Genomic DNA, 21,065 nt, shown 5'->3' with positions numbered 1-21,065 from the left:
TTCGGAGACAGAACCATATACGCTGCTATCTCCCATTTTCACATTTTTCAGACCTCACTACTTGGGGGAGAATGTTAATTTTTATTTTAATCATAGGAAATATCCCCTACCTCAAAGGATAACATACACACCGACTTTTTTTCTTTTAAACCTAAGTCAACTTTTCTGGAATGAATTTATTCCTTGTATCATAAAAAAATTCCTTACAATAAAACTTTTCCAAATCCTGTAGGATCAGCATAGTACTAGACACATTACATAGCCTTCAATAAACGTATGAAATAAAAATTTAAACTTAAAGAAGGGAATAATAATGTAGCAAAGTATTCTCATTAACATAGATTCAGATTTCTTCATCAAAATATTGTTTCAAATTGAGTAAACTTTCAAATGATGCACAAGTGCACATACTTTCATGATCTTTAAATTTAAAAATCTAACTTTTAAATAAAAATCGAGTGCCTAGAAAAAAATTTTACTTAGAAATTTACCTTAGAAAAATATTTTACTTGAAAAATATTTTTCTGGTAAAAGACCATAAAATGTGAGTTAGAATTAGGTTTCTGTACTTAACTATCTTTACATGATATTTTCCCCTAAATATACTATGAATAACGTAAAAAGTCACGAAGTATAACCACCCACGTTGCAGACAGTTTACATCATGGAAGGTTTAAATCTGGTTACGTGGCACTACTTCTAGAAAATTTTCCTTAGAAATTTACCCTAGAAAAAAATTTTGCTTGAAAAAAATTTTTCTGGTAAAAGAACCCCGCCTCTACCCGCAGAGAGTCCTTTCTTACACAATGAGAATTTGCTTCTGACCTGTTAATTGTCAATAAAAACTTGAGCTAAAGCTCTCTCAAGTCTAGTGAACACATCTGGCATGGAGTTTAACTTTCAGATAGCCTGTAAAAGATCACACGAAATAGCCACTTAATCCTTAGAAGAATTGTAATTCCATTTTCTTCAGTAAAAATGTTGAAAATAGAAATTGGAGTAAAAATACAGTATTAATGCCAGTAAGACACAAATTGCTACATAAAGGTGAACTGCACTGCCACATTTCAAGCCAAAAATCACTCTCAAATTCTGAGCTGGGTTCCTCTTAATTATAAATTTCAGAGATGAACTGTACAAAATCTAATCTAAGCAGGAGCATCTGATAATTTTCTCTCCCATGTCCATGTAAATTCCAATTCATATTTCTGAGCAGAAAAGCCAAAAACAATCTTATGTATTAATCTTATATATAGTATATCTAGTATAGTATATGTTGTGTGTGTGTGTCTGTGTGTGTATATAGAGAGAAATATCTAAGATTTTATTATGTATATATGAATTCTTAAAGCTTTTTGCAATCTACCATAAATCTAAAAAAAAGTATAGCATGGATCAATTATATATGAATATCAAGTAAAATTCATACAAGTTTCACTGGTAAACCTGTAACCTAACATGGCCACATAACATATTTTTCTGCATTTATTTGGCTCTTATCACTGGACTATTTCCTGTGGAGACAATCATCTTTCTGAGTATGTCTGTTCTCTATCTTGAATATCAAGGGCAGAGATTCTGTCTTTTTATTAGCCTTATTTAGCACCATGAACATTCTGGGATAATAAACTTTGGATACAAACTACTTAGACTATCTGGGTCTTAACTGATTCCTTAAGTCCTAGTGGAGAGGATGGTAAATCCATGAAGGGAGACCATCATATATACCAAATGACTTGCTGTTGGGTGTTATCCAGAAACGAACCTGTTGGATTTTAAAGATTGGAGATTGACTTTATCTCTCAGGGAGAAACTTGTTGCCCTATTGAATGCAAAATTTCCCAAAAGCTTCAAACTCCTCTTTGGATTCTGTTTCGGGATTTTATTAACACAAAGAAAACAACCAAATTTATGATTTGGTACAGGGGATATTAGGATAATATAATAGAGAAGACATAGGAGATCAGTCTTTGATGGTTTTAATATACAGACTCTAGCTCTCTGACAAGTCAATTAAGAAAAAATAAAAGCACTTAAGATTTCGTTCTCCTTGGAAAGGAAAGGCTTAAGTAATGGTAAAGAGGTTTGTTAAGTGTGGGATACCAGGCTCCTCCTTGTTTATATATGGACACTAGCTACAATTGAGAAAGGAGAAGTTCTGGAACTCTAAAATAGATCACTGTAGAACATACTGTTCTGAATCTGTTTAAATTTGGTTCAGTTTTAAAACTAGTTAAAATGCTCTCTCTTCAGCTGATTTTTTACTAATTTGTTTTCCAACATAAGAGATATAGAGGGGTGAGTTTAAAAATACACTGAACAGGGGCTTCCCTGGTGGCGCAGTGGTTAAGAATCTGCCTGCTAATGCAGGGGACACGGGTTCGAGCCCTGATCTGGGAAGATCCCACATGCTGCGGAGCAACTAGGCCCGTGAGCCACAACTACTGAGCCTGCGCTCTGCAACAAGAGAGGCTGCAATAGTGAGAGGCCCGCGCATCGCGATGAAGAGTGGCCCCCGCTCACCACAACTAGAGAAAGCCCTCGCACAGAAATGAAGACCCAACACAGCCAAAAATAAATAAATAAATAAATTAAAGAGCTGATGAGTTGTTTAAAAAAAAAAAATACACTGAGCTATATTTTATGAGTAGATGTCTACAATATGGCATCAGAACTACCAATGCTGCTTTAAGTACAGCAAAATTCCAAACTCTAAAATTTTCATTTCTCTTCTTGAACAAATTTTGATACGCCTTTGTTCTTTCACAAAACTCTGGTATGCTACATATTAAACATGTTCCAATCTTGATGAGTATTAAACATTTTATTTAAAGATTTGAAAGTAAAAAAAAAGGTACACAAATACAGATCACATTATACCAAGGCAGTATTCTACATGACAAAAATCAAAACAAAACAAAATTTAAAAGTAAATGTACAGGTACTAAACAAGCATAATACCTGATATGCATTTCAGGCTGCATACACGTAAAATGATCTGACCACATACATGCTTATACAAAATAAATTTTTTCTTAGAATACCAAAATTCCAACCATTCTGTCAATTGCCTTAGTCCCCTGGTGAGTAATCTGAAACAACTTCTATGTAATATAAAAAGAATTGGCATGGCACATAAGGACTACAAAAACCAGAATACAATTTAAAACATATTTGTAATTCAATTCTGTATAAAATATACACAGTAAATCTTATTAGTTTTTTAAAAAAAAAATATTAAAAAAAAGGCCACCCTGAATAATGGTTAAAACCTCATCACAGAAAAATGTTTCATCATTTGTAACATTGATAGAAAACTGATGGATTTATTTTTTTAGAAGATATCTAACTTGAAGAAGTCATTTACTCAAAACTCATTTAAAATTGTAGATAAGATAGTAACTGTCCACCCCTTCTCAAAATGTTTTATCATGAATACTCTCTCTAATATGTAACTAAGGACAAACTAAAAGAAAAACTCAAAAAAATGTTTCTCAAAATGAGGTCCAAAGACCCAACAGAACTCTAAGGCAGGCCCAGTAATGTGCATATTAAACACACTGGCTGCGTGATTATTCCACATTCTAAAACTTGAGAACGAATGCCCTAAGGGAAACAGTACCACTTAAAAGCAAGATGATAAACATATTTCTGATATGTCAAAAATTTCTATAAATTTATGATTTGAAGTGAATATTGCTTTATGTTTTAAAACAAGTTTCAGGTCTTAAGAGAAACATACATACCTCTTAAATAAACATGTAAATTATATAAACATTTCCTTGGAGGTTTTCATTGCTTTCAGACATAGCTATTCAAAGAAAAGAGAGTACACGGCCAGAAACTTTGGAAAAATTACATTTCAAATGAAATGCAGCATCCCCGTGCCCCCAAAAAAGAGATAATTTATTAAATGCCTACATATTCTAAATCATTCTAAATTTAAGGCTAGATAGCTTTCCTAAAAGTTACATTTTACTAACATTGGACAATTATAAGTAATTTAAACGATCATGGTTATTTTTTAAGTCCCTTTTCATAAAAAAAAATTTTAAATAAACAACAGAAGGATGCTATCTATCATTGGTATCACTTTAAATAATAAATTGTTAAACACTAATATTAATAAAAAATAATCTGAAGAACTCTGCCCCTGAAATGTATTCTACTCTGATTACATGTGTTACCTACTTAACAAAAACTCACTTAAGGAGCTGGAACTGTGATGAATGTGAGTGTACGTGCATATCCTGAAGATTTATTCATGTTTATTATTGTTTCTTGAGTTTCATTGAAGACTCCACAAACAGGATCTGAAAGTATGGATAATGTGGTTTGGGGAAGAAACAAGCATGGTTCAGACACTATTTGGAAGATAAATTATTTTCCTGTATACTGAATTATAAGGAAAAAATAGTATACATTCTGTGTCCACTGGATAATGGAATGCTTTTACATTTGGTAGCAAGTGAGTGCTTCCTTATTATTTAAGTCAAATCACAAAAAGCGACTGTGAGATTTACTGTCCAATAAGAAATTAATATTACCATTGCACTTTTCTGTATCTATTTTAAGTTTCTATTTTTTCCTCTTTATATACTGAGAAGTGTTCCATTTAACTGCATCCTGGGTTCTTTGAACTACATTTATTAACACTCCAGTTAAAGTTCCCGCTACAGGGACAAGCTCAGACACTAACCCCTTAACATACTAAAGAAATCACTTGAATCAGTTTTTCAAAAACAGCTAACGATTTGGAATCTGATTCTTAATAAAATGTGCCTATTTTCTTCCTCAAGGAGAATCTGTATTCCCTCATTCTAAGCAAGCAACATCTTTTATTACCAATTTATAATTGCTGCCTTAAAAATCAATAATTTAATTTGCTAAGGCAATGATAAAATTTACAGCTGAATTTTTAAACACACAGAACTCAGAAAGTAATAGGTAATATAACAAGTTGTATTTTGCATTACTCTTTTATTCCAAAATTAGACACTTAAATGACTTCATGAGTATGACAAAAATCAGGGGAGGCTTATGATGTAATCCCACCATGTGCCTTAATGCAACAGATACTCTTTTTAGTCAGTATTTCCTTTAAACAAAAAAGACAACTTTATTATTCATCAGTAGGTTGCTGGATTACCAGTGTAACTAAATTTTGACATGATTGTCTGCAAACTAGTTTCATTTTTTTTCCATAGTTAAACTTAGATGTAATAATTGACTCTTACAGCCAACAATAGAATATACTGAGTGCTTTTTTTGCAGGTGAAAAATATAAAATGGTTCTTTGTATCCAGGCTGGTAACAAGTTTATCCATGCACTAAATGGCAACACAAGCAAAATGCATAGTTGAGAAAGGAGGATCAGACACATTCTTCTGCAGACATCAAAAGAGGATTAATGTACTCAAAACCTTCAAATTCAGACTGATCGATCTTCCTCACAATGTCACTGTTGAAAGAAAAATAATTTTCATCATCAAGATTTCTTTGATTTTTTACTTAAATGGAAAAATAAGATTAAAAAATTAAAAATAAGGCTAATTTATATAAGTTATGGGGGGGAAATCTACAAGTTTTTAGATTAACCCCAAAACATTTTCTAGAAGAATCAGGAATGTTGAAAATCAAAAAAGACTAATAATCCCACGAGCAAGTTTAGAACCAAAAAGTAGTCCAAAACTGAAGACTGGGAATAAAAAAGGTACAAATTGTCATAATCCTAGGTAATCTTAACTTTTGACCTGAACGACATTCATAATGTAACATCCAGGTCTGTATTAGTGTGCAATTTAGTAGTCATCCCAACAGCCAGATGGAAGATGGTGAAGAGAAGGCCCAGAAGAAGTTAACCAAAATGAAAAGACAACAGGAAGAAGAATACTGAAAGACCTGGAGTGAGGAAGGGTCACCACAGGGAGGCAGTGGGTCACAGGGAGCAGAGAGGTTGGCATTCTGCTACACTGGGCTCCTAGTTTAATTCACAAGAGTATTTCCATCAAATATTTTACTACTTAAATGTTCGTACGATACTGCAGAGCACCACGTTACACAGAACATAGTCTCTTCCTTCAAGAAGAGAAGGAAGGTAGGTACTTCACATAACAGAAAGCAGTACCTGCTAAGTTTCCTACACAACAAGCTAAGTTCTACTCTAACCACAGTTCTAAAGAAAAAGGTGACTTCTACTTGGAGAAATCAAGAAAGGCAGCATCATTCCACAAACACTTACTGAATGGAATTATGAAAGATTATGGTAGGTCTGGGGAATGCCAGTAATTTATTAGAGTTGGAGCACAGGAATAGAAGGGTGTTAAGTGGCAGAGAATGTTGGAAGGTAATGGCTAGCTCAAAGAAGCCAGTGACATTTACACTAAGTAGGTCCACCTTGATCCATCAAAGGTCTGGTTACATCTGAGGTAGCTCTGAAAGATGGGGAAGATTTCAATAGGTGAAAAGGAAGGAGGAATAGAGAGGAAATGTTAACAGCATGCTATCAGGGAATGGTGAGTAACTGAGCCTGATGAGAATGCAGCGTTTGTGTTAGAGTATAGTGAGAGATATGGCTACAAAGTCAGGCTGAAGCAGATGGCGGGAGGCCTTAATTACTAACCAAGGGGATAGACTTTTTCTGCTAGGCAATGTAGGAGTTACTGAAGGTTTCTGACGAAAGGAGTTAAAGAACTGGAGTGGTACTTCCCGAGTGCACCGAATAGGCTGCAAAGTAAAGAAGGAGTCAGTTAGGATGGCATGATAGTCTACGTATGATCTGAGAGACCTGAGCTGGGCTTATGGCAGTGGGAATGGAAACGACACAAGTGATGAAGTAAAGCAAAAAGAGACGAGGCCTTGGCTGCTGAAGGTATTATGTAGTTTGGAAAGGAAAAGTTAGAGTCAACAACCACTGAGTCAGCTCTTGAATCCGAATGCAGGACTGCATGGTGGTACAACAAGCAGAAAAGGGTAAATAAAAACAAGGACCCGAGTGAGAACAATTTAGACTTCATATGTTTGAGGTGCGTATCTGACAAACTAGGAGAGATGTTTAAACTAGTAGAGGGAAATGCAGCTCAGGAGAGATATCAGGGCAGGGGCTAGGAGCTTTAGAAACCACCACTCATTTATCCTTCACAGCACCTTGGGAGGTAGGCAATACAAGAAGACACAGGCTCAGAGAAGTTATGCAATTCACACCCAGGGTACCCAGCTGGTAAGAGGTGGTGTCAGGATTCAAATTCCTATCTTTTGGTTCAATCCAGTGCTCTTTCTAATACACAATGCTGCCAGAAATAATGATTTGGGTACACCTCTCCCTCCTCTAGTAGCCAGTAAGCTTTCTAAGAGATTGGCCTATGCCTTGATCGTCTTTGAATGTGCAGTACTTAGCATAGTGCCTTTTGCTCAAGAATTGTTTGCCAATTTAGCTGGGAGTCATTTAATAGCTGGTATCCATGCTACGGGGTTGGCTGAAATCTCCAAGGTACCAACTGCATATAGCAAAGAGAAGGCAGTCATGAATAGAACCACAGAGCATCCTAGTCTCAAGGGGACAGGGAAAATAAGATGACAAGTGGTTAAAGAGATGACGCAGAATGAGGGTAGGCAGTGCCAACTAAAGCAGGCCATGAGTGCCAGACGCTTTACTGACATCGGAGGAGATGGGGGCAGATCAAAAAATGCTTTAAAATTTAGAAATTAAGAAGTCAATTCAACCTTCAACAGGTGAAAAAGCAGGTTAAATTGTAAGAGGTTGAAGCGTTGGCAGCAAGAAAGTGTAAGATAATCAATGTTGACTACTCTGAAGGAATTTAATAGAGATAGTGCTTATTTATTTTTCTTTTACCATAAGCATCTATTAACTATTTGTGAAAAAGCTCGAAGATGAAAGCAAAATGAGAAAAAAATGTGGTGGTTCAAAGAAGTGGAAAAAAATAGGATAGTTGAACATGTTTATAAGTAGAGGGAAAGAAGCTGGAAAAGAGAAGTTAAGGAAGGTGGAGTAGTGGAGATAACTGACAAAATGAACCCTGGAGGAAAAGGGGAGAGGATCCCTTGCCTTCCAAGAACTGGGAAGAAGCAGAAGTTTGGGAAGAGTTAGAGAGCAATTCTGAGATGCAAGGTGGTCTGGTGACAGCTGGAAAGGGAGCAAGCTCACAGCAGAGAGGTCGCAATCCTGGCAGTCAACTCAAGGCAAGGTTAATCCATTTAGAGTGATGAAGGCAGGGGTAGGATTGAAGGCTTCTAAAATGTAGAGATAGTTTAGAACAGCTGCGGTGAGGAACGTGATAAGAACTAACAAGATGTAAAAGTAAAATGACTGCCAAGCAGAAAGGGCTTTATGAGATGAGAGAATGAATCTGTAATGACAGGTGAAGGATCAAATATCCCCAAGTTATTCTAAACTTTAAAAGATACAACATAAACACAAAAAGTATGTCAGATCACTGCTGCCTGGACTTGATATGTTGATGTAATCTTTTTAAAAAGTAATTTGGCAATACATATCAAGAGCTTTAAAAATTTCGCACCCTTTGACCTAATTCCCTGTCTATGAATCTATCTTAAGGTGATACTCAGGAACTCAGACAAAGATGGTCATCATCAGAATGGGAAACAGCGCAGTGGAGTGGAAAGAGCACAGGCCTTAGTCAGACTTGGGTTTGAATCCTGGCTCTGCCACCTCATAGCTGCATAACTTTGCTTAACCTCTCTGAGCCTTGGTTTCCTCATCTGTAAAACGAAGATGATGACAACTAGGTTTACAAGGTTGTTGTGAGAATTAGAGATAATACACGTAAAGCAAAGAAGAAAATGACAATTACTGTTTTTATAATTGTATAATTCAAACATCCCATAACTGAATGATTAGATAAAATACAGCATAATCTGATAATGAAACACTGTGTAGCCATTAAAAATGGGACTTGCAAAGAACTTGAAAAATATTTCAGTCTACAGAATTACTTACTCATCATCTGGAGTGAGCTGGACAGGTTCATTAGTAAACTGAGAATCAAAGTTGTCCAAACCAAATTCCCCAGAAATATTTGGTTTAAAGGGAGGTACCACCTGCTTTTGCTCCATCTAGAAAAGACATAGTGGATGACAGCTCAAGCCTGCATTCTTAGAAATATTCCACCTCTACATTTCTCCTCTGTCCTCAGATATTTCCCAGTCTTATTAAAATGAGTCCCTAGGCATTGGTCTACAATATTCACAGTGATGGAAATAATTTACAAATCTGAACATTGATGCAGGCCTCAATAATATTACAACCTGCTCCATTAAATTAATGTTCTAAGCTTTTACTGTTTCAAAAGCTTTTTTAAAAGCACTGAAGAGAGTGGTTTTAAATTATTTAAGCTGTGATATACTAGTTTTTCAATATTCTTTTAAGTTAATAAATTTTGGCCCAAGAAAATAATGAAACCTAATATATAAAACAGTCCAATTTACATACCATATCCCAATCAACATTTCGGAAGAATGGGTGTCCCTGAATATCAGCAAATCCTGTTTGAGGATGACAACCCAATCGTTCCTTTGGGTCCTATGGTGGAAAGAAATGTTTCAAGAACTGGGTGAATATCCTGCTTTAGAATAAATCATCTTTGTGACCTGTGTTTTGTTGTCTATTATATGATACCTTTATGTCTGAACTCAGAATGGTCTACCTTTCTTTTCTAGAAAGTGCAACACTAGATACTCAAATGAGTATCTGAAGCTTGTGACAAGTAAGATTTCCTCATGGCTCTCTCCAGCTATCCTTGTAATTCAATTGGAGAGATGTGGCCACACCTTGCTACAGAAAAATGGGAGGAAAAAGAGCAGCAGAATCAACTGGGCAGCATCCAGCTCTTTCTTTGACATGGGTTAGAGCGATAGTCAAAATATGCAAACCCCCAAACTTAACAAGTTTGGTTTTAGCTCAATTTAAAAGACCTGTGCCCAATTACAACAACCATAATCTGTGTATAGCGCAACGATACAACCGTTATCTGAATCACTGGACTGAGAAGGGGCCTGCAACTTATAAAATTATCATGAATGAGAACATAGTCCCATTTTTCTTTGCAGTAAAAGGCATTTTGTTTTGCATATTGACACTTCTCACCTTCACTTTTCACTTAGGTTTCCAGTTTAAATCTTTCCTCACATAAAATACGCATTTAAAACAAGCTTGAATTTCTTATTTTATTAAAATTCATCATTATCTTATCTGTTTATCTTAGAAAATAAATTCGGGGCTTCCCTGGTGGTGCAGTGGTTAAGAATCCGCCTGCCAATGCAGGGGACACAGGTTTGAGCCCTGGTCTGGGAAGATCCCACATGCCGCGGAGCAACTAAGCCCATGCGCCACAACTACTGAGCCTGCACTCTAGAGCCCACGTGCCACAACTACTGAGCCCGCGTGCCACAACTACTGAAGCCCGCACACCTAGAGCCCATGCTCTGCAACAAGAGAAGCCACCACAGTGAGAAGCCCACACACCACAACAAAGAGTAGCCCCCATTCGCGGCAACCAGGGAAAAGCCCATGCAGCAATGAAGACCCAACACAGCCAAAAATTAAAAAATAAATAAAATTTATTAAAAAAAAAAATGAAGAAGTAGTAGATTGGTGTTAGAGAGAGGGCTCTTTAAATAAATAAATAAATAAATGCACAGCAACCTACTTTCTAACCTACCATTTATTTAAAATAAGATTTTAACGTAAGAATAGGAAAATTGGTTGGTGTGGAAGAAACCTACATATTTGGTGTTAGAAGTGTTATGAGTAAAGATAGTTCAGAATCGTAATCTTAGATAGATCCTAAAACTCTTCTAGCCTACCAACTGCAACAAACGACAGAATTTTCAGATGTTCAGATTTTTTTAAAGCGCCAATGGTAGCATTTCATTTCTTCTGAATATTATCTAATTATAGGGTTGTGATATGAGAATTTGTAGGGAACACTACTGCACTAAGTGCTCAATAAGTTAAGACATTCTATGAATAATAATCTAAAGAAAACTGAAAAACAGAGCTGAAAGTACAATTAAGGCTATCCCCAGAGATGCAATTTTTCCCTGAGTACATGGTATTTTTCATTTACATTAAAAACACCATATGTAATATAAAGCTGGAGGTAAATTATATTGGCAAAATGGAAAGAACAACTCACCTCAGGATCTAATTCTGTCAACCTACTCTTTGCTGAAGAGACAAGTTCCAGATCTAACTGAAAAATTACATACTCTGATGTTTTGGAATTTTACGTTGCCTGAACCTCTCCTTACCAGCTTCATTTGTATAGAGATAAATCACTAAAGATTTTATACACAATTTATACCTTGTTGAGGAAGCTCTTCAGGACACTTGCAGCTTTTACAGACAAAGAACGTGGTATGCGAATTTGCTTTTCCAAAATAACTAGAAAGATAAAATTTACGGCATTATATTTAACTTTTATAGGGCTTTAATCTTTATATTTTTATTATGAGGTATTTAAGGCATTCTAGCAGAAAAAACCAAAGACATTACATACACTACCTAAGCGTCTTGTGTACTTTCCCAGTCCCATTCCTCTCCTTCCTTCTCAGAGACAGCCTCTATCTACTCTGAACAGTTTTTATCATTATATGCATATGTTTTATTCTTTGACTACCTTACCTTAGTTTCCTCATCTGTAAAATTGGAATAAAAATAATACCTGATTCATCGGGGTGTTATGAGGTTTAAATGAGTTAGTATCTGTAAAATGTGTGGCACATATTACTATATTCGATTTTATTAGACGTTGCCAAATTATTTTCCAAAGCTGTTGTGTCCCTTTTCACTCCTGCCACCAGAGTTCCAGTTGCTCCGTATCCTCACCAGCACTAGTATTATCAGACTTTAAAATTTTTGCCAAATGTGTAGGTATAAAATGGTAGCTCATTAATGTTTTAATGTGCACACCCCTAATTAGTAGTGAGGTTGAACGTCTTTCCATATATTCCACAGCCAGCTGGATTTCCTATTACATGAAATATCCATTCATTTCCTGTGACGGCCTTAATTATGAAATGTAGAATTTCATGGCAGTCTTCACACTTCTTTGGACTGTGTGTTGGTGGGGGAGGGGTCCTTGTGCTTGTCTGCTTGTTTCCGTTCTGTTCAATTCTTTGTATTTCCAATTGTGGGGCTTTTTTCTTCACCTTTTGATCCCTCTTATCTTCTTGGTACTCTACTTTTTCCTCATATTGCTCTTGGACTTATGCATTCAGCCTCATGGTCCAGGTGAAAAGACTGTCCTCTCCAGCTACACAATTCTTTCCTCCAGTCTCTGTGATGTACAATCTGAAGGAACCTCTTTGTTATGTTTTTGAGTATGAGAAGGTAACTGGCAAATGTGAACAGACTAAGAGGTAGGAAGGATAGATCAAAACAACAACCACAACAAAAACAAACTCAAAGCCTCACGTGTTAAGGACTATATTGTCCAGATTATTCTCCTCTTTCTTATTCAAAGTAATAACTTGAGCCATCCTCATTCATGCTCTAGAATAGATTATTCACAGTGAATCTCTGTAAAACACTGCAAATTACCTTGAAAAAGATAATCCTCTGTGTTTTGATCAGGGTTATCGGAGCTCCCAACAATATCAAATGGAGACCTTCCTGCCATCATCTCAAACATTAGTACTCCAAGAGCCCACCAGTCGACGCTGAAACCTTCAAAAAGAAATTTTAAAGCAACAAATTATCCATCCTGCATTCTAAAGAGTCAGTAATTTGAGATTCATTTTATTACATAATAAAAAAAATAAACATAATGAAAAAGTAAACTTGAAATGCATTACAACTATCATGGTAGGCATCGAGGATTATAGGAATATTTCACTTATCAAAAAGGGGCGGTACCTAAAAGATAACTTTAAAAATAAAATATGGAAAATGGAACATTAAGTTTCGCTTCCCAAATATGTCTGTAATTTCAGACTCATAGCCTGTATCTAATATTTTGTTTTGAGGATATAATGAAATTGTATTTGAGAATAACCTTCCTTGATCTGAAACGTGATCTTCTGCTAGCTGATTAAAGATCCTTGAAGGACTTTGGAACCGGATTATGAGCAGCTATCAGAAATACCCATCCTCCTTTACAACTGCTGGAATCAAAGGGCCAGAACCCAAAGGGTCAAATGTTTTCTTAAGATAAACATATCCTCTGGTTCGTGACAAGCAGGCAATCTTTCCTCCGTCTTTCAGATTCCTGGGGGAAATACCCCAGGAAATCTGAACAATCTTCCAGAGGTTTATGACTCTGGAGTCACATGGCTGATTAAATCCCAACTCTGCCAGTTTCTAGCTACATGACCTTGGGCAAGTTATTTAACCTTTCTGTACATCAGTTTCCTTGTTGGTAAAATGTGAATTAACAGTGCTTACCGCATAGGATTATTAAGAGGATTAACTTAGTTAACATATGCAAACTGCTTAGAATAGTGCCTAGTACTCGTAAGTGCTTGCTACTAATAAAATATTATTCAAATTTTCACCCCCAAATACTGCCAAGGTCCCACCATCTCTGATTTCAGAATTCGGGGGTTTTATGTAGGTTTTAAGAAGATCAAGAAAGTTTATGTTAATAAGCTCAGTACTGAAATACTATAGTGTACTATAATGCAATTGGTACCACATTTAACCACCCTTCTAGCACATAGCCAAAATACCACCAATTTATTACCATAATCTTCTCCTCTTAAAATTTCAGGAGCAATGTAATTAGGAGTACCACAGAAAGTGCTGGTTGTATCTCCTGGTCGTAATCCTTCCTTTTATTAAAAAAAAAAAGAAAAAAAATAATAAGATGCAAAATCTGTTTTAAATTCACCTCTTTTATTTCATCTATCATATCAGGTCAGCATCTATAGATAATATATTGAGCTTAAATAAAATATCACTAGCACTGTTGTCTTTATTATTAAAATCATGGGTTGCTACTAAATACCTTAAAAAAAACCTGTCCTCATTAGATGTAGGTAAAGAGTCAGTTCAATTAAGATAAAAATGGCACTTAAAATAATTTATACTCAAGTAAAATTGTAATAGAAAAACTTAAATTACATGAGTAAAAGGAATCATATTTTATGAAGAAAAGAAGCTCTTTAAATCCCACCTCCTAACACAACCACTGCTGGCATTATGATGTTTCCCTTCTGGTCATTTCTCCTAAGGCATACGTTTTTTGATTTTGTATTTTAATAGCTACAGGATGGAGGAAATTAAGGTAAAACACACTAATATGTATAAATAGAGAAACTACACAATAACAAATGGAACAATCACCAAGAAGTTAAAACAAACTTGTATGTAGCTAACAACACAGCCTCAAAATACAACTAGTAAAAATGGACAAAATTATTAAGAGGACTTCACAATCCCTGTTATTGTCTGAATGTTTATGTGTCCCTAATACTCTTATGCTGAAGCCCTAATGTGATAGCACTGGGAGGGGGGGCGTTCGGGGAGGTAATTAGATCATGAGGTTTGAGCCCCATGATGGGATTCATGTTCTTATAAGAAGAGAAAGAGAGCCAGCCCCTTTCTCTCTCCCCACCATTTGAGGATACAACGGGAAGACAGCCATCTGCAAACCACGAAGAATGCCTTTACCCTTCTGCGAACCAGGAGGGGTGTCTTCAGACACCAAATCTGCCAGCACCTTGATCTTGGACTTCCCAGTCTCCAGAACCATGAGAAATAAGTGTTTGTTCCTTAAGCCACCTAATCTGTAGTACCTTGTTATAGCAGCCTGGACTGATAGTACAATCCCCAATCATAGCAGGTAATTTTAACACATCTATATCAAAAAATGGTAGGTCATACAAACCAAAAAATTAGTAAGCAGAGAAAGATTTGGACAAAAGCTAGAGTTAAAAATATGTATAGTTTACATACATATAGAATATATATATCTACGTGTATGTGTGGAGAAATGGAAAAGGAGGGAGAGACTCCTTGAATGCAAAATAGAGATTACGTACGCTTTTTAAAGTACATTTGGGATACTGACCAAATACTAAGGCATAAAAGAAACCTCAACATATTTAAAAGGACTAATATCATTCAGACCATTCTTGGGGCACAGGCAGTTAAATAAGAAAGAGCCAAAACAATCTTGAAAAAGAAAAGAGTTGGAGGAATCAAGCTCCCTGACTTCAGACTATACTACAAAGCTACAGTAATGAACACAGTGTGGTACTGGCACAAAAACAGACACATAGATCAATGGAACAGAAATAGAGAGTCCAGAAATAAACCCATTCACTTGTGGTTAATTAATCTATGACAAAGGAAGCAAGAGTATACAATGGAGAAAAGACAGTCTCTTCAATTAGTGGTGCTGGAAAAACAGGACAGCTACATGTAAAAGAATGAAAGTAAAATATTTTCGCACACCATATACAAAAATAAACTCAAAATGGATTGAAGACCTAAATATAAGACCAGAAACCACAAAACTCCTAAAAGAAAACATAGGCAGAATACTCTTTGACATATACTGTACCAATATATATATTTTTTGATCTATCTTCTAAGGCAAAGGAAACAAAAGCAAAAATAAACAAATGGGACCTAATTAAACTTAAAAGTTTTTGCACAGCAAAGGAAACCACTGACAAAATACTACTGGAATACTACTCAACCACAAAAACGAATGAGATTTTGCCATTTACAACAACATAGATAGACTTGGAGGGTTATTATGCTATTGAAATAAGTCAGACAGAGAAAGACAAATACTGTATGCTATCACTTATATGTGGAATTTAAAAAATAAAACAAACAAGTGAATATAGTAACAACAACAAAAACAGACTCACAGATATAGAGAATAAACTAGTGGCTACCAGTGGGGAGAGGGAGAGAGAGAAGGAAGGGACAAAATAGAGGTAGGAGATTAAGAGGCACAAACTACTATGTATAAAATAAATAAGCCACAAGGGTATATTGTACAGCACAGGGAATATAGTCCAATTTTATAATAACTATAAATGGACTACAATCTTTAAAAACCATAAATCACTATGTTGTACCTCTGAAACTTATATAATACTATAAATCAACCATAACTCAATTAAAACTAAAAATAATAAAAAGATAGTCTAAATACAAGCTGAATAATATTAAATATACAATTAAGCATCTTTTTTTTTTACTTTATAGCTATGTAATTTCCCATGTAATTACAGACTTCCTATTATTAGTAACTACAAATCCAATTCAACATATGTACCTAGAATCTAACCATTTCCCTATTGTTAAATTACATGGTACAAAATTCCAAACAAAAAGGTTGGGGGGGAAGATATACACTGAAAATCAAGCCTTCCTCCCATTCTGGTCCCTGACGCATCCAATTCCAGCTCCCTAGGGACAACCACTGTCATGAGGTTCTTATGTGTTCCTACAGAGATATTCTGGGCGTGATGTATGTATTTGTCTTCAAATTTTACACTAGTATATATAACACTAACACAAACATCTAGAAGAATTATTTAGTAATATATGTTGTGACTCCAAGGATTTTTTAAAGATCTCTAACAGGGATATATATGTTATTTTTGTATACAGGCATACATGGAGATACTGCAGTTTGCTTTCAGACCCCCATTTATGACATCACAATAAATTGAGTCACATGAATATTTCTGGTTTCCCAGTGCATATAAAAATTATGTTTACACTACACTGTAATCTATTAAGTGTGCAAAAGCATTATGTCTAAAAAACAAAGTGAATACCTTAAATAAAAAATACTTTAAACACAACATTGTAAATCAACTATATTTCAATAAAAATTTAAAGAAAAACTTTATTGCTAAAAAATGCTAACAAGAACTTCCCCTGGTGGTCCAGTGGTTAAGAATCTGCCTTCCAGTGCAGGGGATGCGAGTTCGATCCCTGGTCAGGGAACTAAGATCCCACATGCCGCAGGGCAACTAAGCCTGCACACTGCAACTACTGAGCCCGCATGCTCTGGAGCCCATGCGCCACAACTAGAGAGAAGCCTGCGTGCTGCAGCAAAAGATTCTGTGTGCTGCAACTAGGACCCAATGCAGCCAAAAATAAAAAAATAATAAATAAATAAATATTTTAAAAAAATGCTAACCATCATCTGACAACACAGGGCTGCCACAAAACATCAACTTGTAGAAAACGCAATATCTGTGGAGCACAGTAAAACGAGGTATTGCCTGTACAAAGAAATATGAATGTGATTTAAGTTGTTTTGTATTATGGGCAATGGCTTGACATACAGTCTCATGGTGAGTGACATGCACTTCCAGGGTAAGACTCAGAGGCAAGGGATGCAGTCTGTTAACTTGTAAAAGAACTATACTAAATCATTCACCTTTTGACTGGATATCTGAACATAGCAGCTAAATTATTTACAGCATAACATAGATATTATTATAACACCCCCTGCTGATAAAAAATAGATAAAGGCACATCAATTCACAAAATAGCTGGTTTTTCAGTCAATAAAAAAAAATCAATGTTCATAAAATATTCCAAACATAACTCTGAAGATGTTAATTGCAGTTTTCATATGCCTCCAGTCATTACTATTCTCTGCATTCTTTTTAAACTTTTTAATACATTTTTAAAAGTGTATTGAATTTGTTACAATATTGCTTCTTATTGAATTTGTTACAATATTGCTTCTGTTTTATGTTTTGGTATTTTGGCCGCAAGGCATGTGGGACCTTAGCTCCCCGATCAGGGATCAAACCTGCACCCCCTGCATTGGAAGGCGAAGTCTTAACCACTGGAACGCCAGGGAAAGCCCTCTTTTTTTTTTTTTTTTAATATTTATTTATTTAGGCGACGCAGGATCTTCATTGCCGAGTATGTGATCTTCAGTTGTGGCATGCGGGACCTAGTTCCCTGACCAGGGATCAAACCCAGACGCCCTCCACTGGGAGAGCAGAGACTTAACCGCTGGACCACCAGGGAAGTCCCTGCATTCTTTATATAAAAGTATCTAGTGAGAAACTGAAGAAATTAAATTAATTAAACCTAAAGAAAATATTTCTGGAGAAACTGTGAAAAAAAATTTGAATGATTTATATTTACCAAAGAATAATTATAAGGAAAAGAAATTTATCCAATATATGGCGAAGGTCAGACATTAGGTAAGTTTAAATACTGATGTTAAGTCATAAGATAAGAACATTCAAATTTCCAGGGGATTTATTTCCCATAAGGTTTAACATCCGGCATAAATATGTTAGTTGGAAAAGAGACAAAGTACTGTTGGTTAAGTCTCTGAACACAAGTTCCAATCCTGGTGTCATTTCCTACTAATAACACCAAATAGCTCCTGGAGAAGGAGGCAGAAAAGGAGGTAAGCAAGACAACCAATTTAAAGAACTACTGAATAAAACCTCTCAGATTTATCAAAGATCGTGATTAACTTGATTGAGGATCTCTGGAAAGAATGGGAATATATAACAAACCACTATTATTTTTCATTAAGAGTAACAAAAAGATCAAGTGATTTTTCTCTAATAATATCTTCCAGGCAAAACAGGATGCCCAAATTTCTTTCAATAAAAAGAACCAGGCTCTGGAGGCACTTTCCTCAGGTGAATGGGGAAAGGCAATTAACACATTCACATGCTTGTTGCCGATTTCACTGTGTGAAGATAATTCGGTCCCCGCTATTTTGACAAGGAGAGTAGCCCCCTACACATTTCCTGGAAAAAGATTGGACCCGTAAATGAAACATTGTTACAAAAAGAATAAAACACCAAGAAATAAAGGACATGTCCTGAGAGTAACTAAAATTCTTATTTTGCTTTACTGAATTTTATGTCAGATATTTAAATTTAAATATATATAGAAAATGTTAGATTTCCTAGGAAAATCTTGAGTGCATCATTAAGAGTCACAATTAAATGGCAAAAACTGGAAAGTGATATGCAAGCAGTTGTTTTAAAGTTGCGGGTTTGTAGACAGTTTTAACCTCCAAATTTTCTTCAATAGTGTCACAACTTTCAAGACAAAAAATTACAGACAATAAAAAGAACTTAACTCTTATAGCACATATAACGCTCACAGAAAATATGGAATTTTGTAAATGGCTAGGAAATCAGTACATTTGTCTTTGTTTAGGATACTTTTTGGAATTCTAGCACAAAGTAGCACTTATTTCCCCATCATTAAATGTAATTTGACTGAAACAATTTCCTGAGCTGCTGAGATCTTCTGAATAACTAGAAATTTCCCCTCACCTTACACATGCCATAGTCAGTGAGTTTAATGTGTCCTTCAGAGTCCAGCAACACGTTGTCCAATTTCAAATCTCTATAAATTATCCCCCGTTCATGAAGATAATTTAATGCTAGACTGATTTCTGCAGAGTAAAATCTAAAATAAAATGAAAAATTACTCATTTGATTCAAATTTTTAAACTGTGGTTAAGTGCCTACAGAAAGGTATTTAAATCCTACTCCCATCTGCAAACCAGAACATCAAAATCATGTCAAAAGATTTTTTTCTCTCAATGTTTTTAGGAACAAAACCAAAACACAAATTGAAGTGCCACTTTAAGATAGCTGAGCCCTAAACACAATTATAAAGTTCCAGTCTAAATTAAACCCATGCTTTTCATAAGGTTTAATTTGAAAGTCTCAAGCAGGGGTTCTTAACCTGGGCCCTTGGATGGACTTCAGAAAGTCCACACTCCTACAACTGGACGCAAAGTTGTATGTACAGAGACACCTTCTACAGAGTTTCCATAGCTTTCATCACTTCTCTAAGGGATCAGTGACCTCCCAAAATGCTAAGAACCACTGATTGGTCTAAAATAGAAAGAATACTGAAAGTTGACCACTCAAACCATAAAATCCATACCAAAATTCTAGAAAAGGAATTAAAAGAAATTATTCTACAACAGAAAGAACTTTTCCAAACCGCCACCAACTCATTGGTGGTAAGCAGAATTTTTGACCTGAATAATGAAAATGAAACACCCTAGCTGGTTTTTGGCTGCTTTGGTGAATGTTATCATGATCATGTTTGGAGGTACATAATACACACCTTCCAGATACTTAATTCTAGGAATAGGGAACTTGAGCTCTTATCCTATACTCTGGTTCCTAGAAAAGCAAAGATGATATAAAACCAGAACAGGCACTTTAATACAATAAAAACAAGACTATTTTCCCCAAGTCAAGCTGAACAAACAAGGAACAAATACCAGCTATATTCACAATTCAAAATATCATCTGTGGCTTTGCCATGAAGGGTGACCATTTGCTAAAGCCTAAATAAATAATGAACATACAGTAAATTAAACAACAACAACAACAGCAGTTTGGCCCCGAGACAGATTAATATACTTTATACCTTCTTATAAAATTGAAAGCTATTATCTCTTTTTGACAAGAAATATCAATGAATAGCAAGATTTCCACTAAATAAGTTTTCTTTTAAAATGAATCTCTAACCTTTGTTACATACATATACAAACTCACATGCTTCATTTTGGCATTACTCTTGTGAAGTGCAAAAGGGTAGAATTACTGCTAATTATGTGTAAAAAACAAAACAAAACATGGCACTCATGGATTAAACTTCTTATCCAAGGCCATGATCCTTCCCCACCTAAGTCCTCCAACAATTTACAATCCTGTATAAGAATATCAAATTAAGGGCACTAAACAAATAAATGATGGGATCAGAGGGGGGAAAGCCAAAGGCAGAACAATTAAGAAATTATAATTATGGAAGAACAGTCGATTACATAATAGGTTAAGAGGAATTGTTTTATTACTCTCAAGTATATATGAACAATAATCTTCTAATGAAAAACTGTCAGTGATCACTGCAAACTTGATAAGATTAATAAGTGTTTATAATTTCATTAATTATTTTAGTGGCTGATACTGAATAGATAAAATATTTGAAAATAATTGAGTTTCGTAGACTAAAGGTATCCACTTTAACACTGTTTGTACTTCTCAATTGCTTATAATTATATTATTATATATGTAATATATATCACATTGTAATATAA

The 21,065-nt window shown here is 35.3% G+C and overlaps 1 protein-coding gene across 2 annotated transcripts in view; it reads right to left on the bottom strand.

The window, feature by feature from the left end:
- Positions 1-2,809: 2,809 nt before the first annotated feature.
- Positions 2,810-21,065, bottom strand: part of PRKCI (protein kinase C iota) — an 80,988-nt gene continuing 62,732 nt past the window's right edge. For both annotated transcript variants that reach the window (XM_007197524.2, XM_057545496.1), the window contains exons 12-18: positions 19,279-19,414; positions 13,722-13,809; positions 12,581-12,706; positions 11,343-11,422; positions 9,470-9,559; positions 8,978-9,093; positions 2,810-5,461 (exon numbers count right to left, since the gene is read on the bottom strand). In XM_007197524.2, the coding sequence (XP_007197586.1) occupies positions 5,374-5,461; positions 8,978-9,093; positions 9,470-9,559; positions 11,343-11,422; positions 12,581-12,706; positions 13,722-13,809; positions 19,279-19,414 (724 nt within the window). In that variant the 3' untranslated portion in view covers positions 2,810-5,373. The remainder of the gene's footprint in view (positions 5,462-8,977; positions 9,094-9,469; positions 9,560-11,342; positions 11,423-12,580; positions 12,707-13,721; positions 13,810-19,278; positions 19,415-21,065) is intronic.

The sequence above is a fragment of the Balaenoptera acutorostrata genome, chromosome 4 (assembly GCF_949987535.1).
Source record: "Balaenoptera acutorostrata chromosome 4, mBalAcu1.1, whole genome shotgun sequence".
NCBI classification, from domain to species: Eukaryota; Metazoa; Chordata; class Mammalia; order Artiodactyla; family Balaenopteridae; genus Balaenoptera; species Balaenoptera acutorostrata.
The sequence above is the reverse complement of the archived record's forward strand: the minus strand, read 5'-3'. Positions and strand labels throughout refer to the sequence as shown.